The sequence below is a fragment of the Conger conger genome, chromosome 2, assembly GCF_963514075.1.
Source record: "Conger conger chromosome 2, fConCon1.1, whole genome shotgun sequence".
NCBI classification, from domain to species: Eukaryota; Metazoa; Chordata; class Actinopteri; order Anguilliformes; family Congridae; genus Conger; species Conger conger.
In genome coordinates, this window is record NC_083761.1 from 84,820,830 (window position 1) to 84,827,294 (window position 6,465).

General features: G+C 44.9%; 1 protein-coding gene across 1 annotated transcript in view; it reads left to right on the forward strand.

Moving 5' to 3' along the window:
• Window positions 1-4,718, forward strand: part of LOC133122678 (syntaxin-10) — an 11,224-nt gene extending 6,506 nt beyond the window's left edge. Inside the window, exons 7-8 of the mRNA XM_061232766.1 lie at window positions 1,746-1,840; window positions 2,403-4,718. Of these exons, the coding sequence (XP_061088750.1) occupies window positions 1,746-1,840; window positions 2,403-2,479 (172 nt within the window). The 3' untranslated portion in view covers window positions 2,480-4,718. The remainder of the gene's footprint in view (window positions 1-1,745; window positions 1,841-2,402) is intronic.
• The last annotated feature ends 1,747 nt before the right edge of the window (window positions 4,719-6,465 follow it).

Here is a 6,465-nt window from a genome sequence, read left to right on the forward strand (position 1 = left end):
CGCTCATTACAACAATCATAACTCTCCCCATCCCTGCTCATTACAACAATCATAACTCTCACCATCCCCGCTCATTACAACAATCATAACTCTCACCATCCCCGCTCATTACAACAATCATAACTCTCACCATCCCCGCTCATTACAACAATCATAACTCTCCCCATCCCTGCTCATTACAACAATCATAACTCTCACCATCCCTGCTCATTACAACAATCATAACTCTCACCATCCCCGCTAATTACAACAATCATAACTCTCACCATCCCCGCTCATTACAACTGGCTGATTATAGCCGTTTACTGTATAACTCTCAGCAACAGCATGATTACAGCTGAATCGGTTGTGAATCAGATTACAGCCGTGTTCACGGTATAACTGGCAGCAGGGCTTTGACCAGTGCTCACTCTGTTGCACTTACAGGCCTTGGTTGAATGCACGTTGGAATTATTTGGAATGTTGAAGAAATGTAAATATATCCTGACTCTCTGTACTTTGAGTTTGAATGTAGAGTTGTCTGAGATTACTGAGAGAATATTGCCAAAATTATGGCTAGATTAGGATTCGAGGCGCAAGATTTGACGATCCCCGCCTTACAGGAAAGAACATTCTCGCCGTTCGCTGTGCAAACACTATAAAGCCTGTGTTTGGGCTTCGTGATTTAACAGGTCTTCTGACTCATTTACATTTACATTACATTATTGGCATTTGGCAGACGCTCTTATCCAGAGCGACGTACAGTTGATTAGACTAAGCAGGAGACAATCCTCCCCTGGAGCAATGCAGGGTTAAGGGCCTTGCTCAAGGGCCCAACGGCTGTGTGGATCTTATTGTGGCTACACCAGGATTAGAACCACCGACCTTGTGTGTCCCAGTCATTTACCTTAACCACTACGCTACAGGCCCTCCAAACACACGCGGCCTGTGAGCTCCCCTGACCCATCCCGCCTCCTCTTTGACCGCTTCTTGCCGTTTCGTAAGAACGGCAGTCTTTGTCCCCTATGCTGTCATCACCACCTGAAATGGCGCCCTGAGTTCAGAGCTATACTGGGCTGCTGCTGCTCCTGTGAAAGACCCACACGCACATTTCCTGTGTTTTTGAGGTTTTCAGGGAGCTTTCCTTTTGAGTTCCAAACAATCTTGGAACAAAACAAACAAAAAAAAATTTTCATATCAAACTGCAAATTTTCCTAGCTGTATGCAAAACAATTTCAGCATATGTTTTTGCCTGATTGTCAGACGACATTGCTAAATGTTAACACAGAGCGCTGAACACAGAGCGCTGAACACAGAGCGCTGAACACAGAGCGCTGAACACAGGCGGGGGAAGGGGGAATTGGGCTTGGGACTAGATATGTCTGCCCTCTTTGCGGACGTTTTGTGGGCGTTTTTGTTACTAAGAGCAGGAAGAGCGTGCTGATGCATGCGGGCCTTTATCAGTGAACGATGCCAGTGTGTACGCGATGTGCAGACAACGTGTCTGCGTTTCTGATGGTCTGTGAAGGTACTTCTCCTCAGACAAAATGGGGAGAGCCGCGACGACGCTTTAATCTCAGTTTAGCCGTGTCAGGACTGCAGCTGCTGTGGGGATTGCTTCTGGGTAACTACACCCTGGGTAGTGATGGGACTGCCTTTAACGTGTGTGTGTGTGTGAGAGAGAGAGAGCGAGAGAGAGAGTAATGTGTGTGTGTGTGATGCAGCGCTGTAACGTGTGTGTGTGTGTGTGTGTGTGTGTTTTACAGCATGCTGGGGGAGTTTAATGAGGAGATGGATCAGACTGGCTCCAGGATGGACTCCGTGCTGAAGAAGATGGAGAAGGTCTCTCACATGACCAGCAGTAAGGGTTTATTACCTCTCCTCTCTCTCCCTCCATCCTTACTGTCTCTCCCCTCTCTCTCTCTCTCCCTCCATCCTTACTGTCTTTCCCCCTCTCTCTTCCTCCTTCCTTACTGTTTCTCTCCTCTCTCCCCTTTCTCTCTTCCTCCTTCCTTACGGTTTCTCTCCTCTCTCTCTCTCCATCCTTACTGTCTCTCCCCTCTCTCTCTCGCCATCCTTACTGTCTCTCCCCTCTCTCTCTCTCTCTCTCCCTCCATCCTTACTGTCTCTCCCCTTTCTCTCTTCCTCCTTCCTTACGGTTTCTCTCCTCTCTCTCTCTCTCCATCCTTACTGTCTCTCCCCTCTCTCTCTCTCGCCATCCTTACTGTCTCTCCCCTCTCTCTCTCTCTCCCTCCATCCTTACTGTCTCTCCCCTCTCTCTCCCTCCATCCTTACTGTTTCTCTCCTCTCTCTCCATCCTTACTGTCTCTCCCCTTTCTCTCTTCCTCCTTCCTTACTGTTCCTCACCTCACCATCCTTACACATCTGACCCTTATCGCTGAGTGTGTGTGTGTGTTTTTCAGGTCGGCGGCAGTGGTGTGCGATTGGAGTCCTGGTGGTGGTCCTGATTGTCGTTCTGATCCTCATCTTTGCACTTTGACCTTTGACCTCCGAGCTCCTCCATTTCCTACTCCTGGTTAGGAATCGGGCGTTGGGAAACGACGGATGGATGTAAGAATGGATGGATTGATGCACAGGCAGGGAAGAAGGGAACGCCCCTTCCTCTCTTCCTCCCTCTCTTTAGCACAACGAGGGCAGCCCCGACCAGAACGCACACTTTTCACTCTGCTTTTGGGCTGGGCTGACATCATCGTGACATCATCATTCATTGGCGCCCACAAGACATATTCAAATCAAACAGTGGTGGGACATCACTGTTCAAGGTCGACAAGATAATTTTTTTGTAAGACGAGAGTTCAATTGTTGATTTTATTTGGTTGAATACGGTACTTGTATCACGGTAGATGTTCACAGCAAACTGAAAGCTGTGTTAACTGTTGTCTTATTCTATTTTTGTACCTGTTTGCTCCCGGTATTTTATGAAAAAAAAAAAAGGATGTGTTTTCAGATGAAGCCAGCAGAAGCAATTGTATTAACCACGGAAGCTAAACGCAGTATCTAATCAGAAATATAGAGCACAACGCCTCCTTTTCAGTGTTCTTCGTTTATATTGCCACTGCTGCCCCCTGGTGGGCGAACAAACACAGCGCGGAGCATTTTGTACAGTGTTCCGTTCATTTTGTTGCTTTGATTCACTGGCTTCCATTTTATGAACTTTTGACGGTGGGTGGATAAGTATCCCGGCGCGGTTATCGATGGGAGGAGGCCGTTTCCGTGATATTTCTATCTCCGCTGTGGGGCATTCTGCTCCCATGAAGTGGCATGTGGCCTGGCTGTTCGTTCCACAAACCCACTCCTCTGTTTTAGGAAACAATGGCTCTAATACTGGTTCCTGTAAAAGCCCCTTGCCGCAGCACTGAACTTTGACCTGGTGCCCCCGCGCTCGTAGCTGCCTCACGGCCCATTACATTACGTTACACTCCACTGTACAATGCCTTAATGTCAACTTCGTCACCACGTCTTCTCCATTGTGGGGAAAAAAACGACTCGGTGCAACATATTCCCCATTTCTGGCGATTTGCTATGCCTTACGACCACCACCCTCGTTACAACTGGTCATGACTTGTTTTTGTGTTATCACACAACATATAAAAGGATTTCATAATGGAGGTGTGTATCTTGTATACTTTGTATATTGTATCTTGACCCCGTTAAGTTGCATTAGTTCCGATTTGTCTACATATGAGCTATATTTAAAGCTCCGTTATAGTTCAGACTTTTTTCAATTTTACTTTATCATCACTGGCGAGGCCTGATTGATTTCCTTTCAGTCATAATATAAACAGGTGGTATATATATTGGATGAAATGGGCTACCCGCCATTTCCTGTATGGTCAAATATCATTTAGGCTAAATGATGCCATCATTTTGTGTTTGTGTTTTCTTGTTTCATTTTCGCTAAACTTTAGAATTGTGATTAATGTTACCCGGGAGGTATCCTCAGTAGGTGTGTGGGCATAAAGAGCACGCCGTCGGTACTTCTGTGAAGATGGAGGCATCTTCTTCGCGCTTCCTTGAACATCGTGACAGGAAAATATACTTGTGTGGACACTGTAGATACAATCGTTTTTCTTTTCTTTTTTAAATCGGTGTATCGGTGCTTACCTCCAGCGTTTGGTTACACCTGACCGTCGCACGTTTCAGTAAGCTACACAACTGAAGGCCCGTCCTTGCAACGGTACAAAAGTAGTTTTGATCGGAATGACTGGTTGGTTTGTAGCTTCGGGGATGAAACCAACAAAAGTCCAAGATCGTTGGGTTTGTTTCGCGCGCTATTTTTTAAATCTGCAGGCGCATGAATGCAACTGCTTAGATGGAGTTTCCCATATCCTTATGCTGGTGTAAGCCATCTGTTTTTTTCTCTCTTGACAATACGCTCGCCTTGCCCGCAGCTGACGGCCATTTCCTTCTTTGGTATGGAAACAGCGAAGATATTGTCAGTCCTTTTTTTCCCTCAACCTTTCGCGTCCTTAATTCCTCTTAGGTGGAGTCATGGTTACTCACGACTGGCGTCTCTCTTGCCTCCCTCCGCCTCCGAAATTATTGTACATGGTAAAAAAAAAAAAAAAACAGTACGAAAGTCGACTCACATGTCAATTGAATTCATTGTTTTTATATTGATGCTCTAAAGCGTTTATTCGATTAAATATTTCCTCATACTGTAATTATTGGAAAACTCAACATGCTTAATATGCTCTTAATAAATGATGTGCTTTTAATTCCTCGTCTCCTGTCTTTGGTTACCGGTTTGAAATACGATTGCAATATTGGGGCACTGCAGTAATGAATTCCATGCTGGTAATGCATTTCAGTTTACGCGGTACGTGATGAAGAGTCTGTTCAGCGTCATTAAATGCAGGCTACATTGACGTCTGTCTTAGTAGTTTTTGTGACGTTGCTTTATGCAGTTGAATTTTCTGAAACTATTAACGGTAATCAGGACTGTAACTACCAATGACGACACGGACACATATATTGTTCCAGTATTTCAGTTTGAATAGGAATATGGATTTAATATTTCCTCAAACTGAAGCCTAATCTAGAGGCATATTTACATCATTTAAAAATTCCCCCTAAAATGAACCCTTAAATTACCTCAGTCCAACCCTTCACCCCACAAACTGTCAAGTAAAAAAAAATAAAAAATAGTTTGTTTTAAGTTTTTCTGACCCCTTTGGCAAATCATGAGAGTTCAAACCACGAGTTCTCTGGTAAGACAGTGGGCTGGTAGGCTGAATGGAGACTGAAAAAGGAAACTGTATGACTGTGCAAGTGGACGGTGTATATGCCCTGCGATGGACTGGCAAACTCTTCAGGGCGCCTGCCTCTTTCCCAGTGCATGCTGGGAACAGGGATGGGCTCCAGTCAGCCACCCTCATCACAACAGTCCCCCTGGGATGTCCCTGGGATGTCCCTCTGCCCCACAGCAGAGATTTGTATTTTTCATTTTTCATTTTGATGGGGCATGTTCCAATGAGGCAGTATACCTTATTTTGTGCAAATCTGTAAATTCCAGGCGCTGGAAGGGCTCTTCCCTCTGTACCCGCAGAGGTGGAAGGACCCGGTCCTGAAAGGTCCCTCTCCCCAGTATCTTGTTCCAATCATTTGTTAATTAGCACAATTCTTCAACCAGGAGGTAGAACCAATTAGCGAAATCAGAGTTTGTGGGTGGAAGAAACGTCACACTTTTACTTTCTGACCCCTGGCTTTCCACCGGTGTACAAAAAAAAAAAAAAAAAAAATCCCACATTTTACAATTCCCACTGCACCAATGCCAAAGAGAAAAAGCATCTTTTCACCTTCCATCCATCCAGAACAAAGAAAAGAAAATAAAACATTTTTGTTACAAACCTTTTATTAAGATACTCAGTTTTTTTGCCTTTTTTTAAATTTTTTTTTTTTTTTTTTTACAGTAGTTAATGTGCAATTGTCTTTATTATTGGGTCACAGTTAGGAATTCACAAAGTTATTGGCACTTGAAACACAGAAGAAACACTGGCATCACAGGGACGGGGGAGGGGGGGTCACAGCGGGGTCTCCCACGTCAGCAGACTCCACCGCATTGGTTCCATAAGCGATTAATACCTCATGCTGTGCACAACTAACAATCAAACTTCAATAGTGCTTCTATGTATAATATACAGTGTCACATTCATATATATTCATGTATACACATATATATGAATATATATCGTGAAAAAGATCAGATTACCCCCAAACCTCACCAGAGACCGTCATCGACCGCTCCCTGTTAATGAAACACCCAGCGTTAAAAAAAATCTGATCCAATTTTAAGTTTTGGTTCAATTTGATTTCCCTTCCCAATGACCTGCAGCTGGGTGGTGGGGCTTCTGCTAGCAGCAGTAACGCTTAGCGGACAGGGGCGTTATCTTGGGGCGTGCGGCTAGGAAACCGCTAAATGAACAGTGAGCCCTCCCAAACACAGGGGGCACTGTGGGCCAGGGT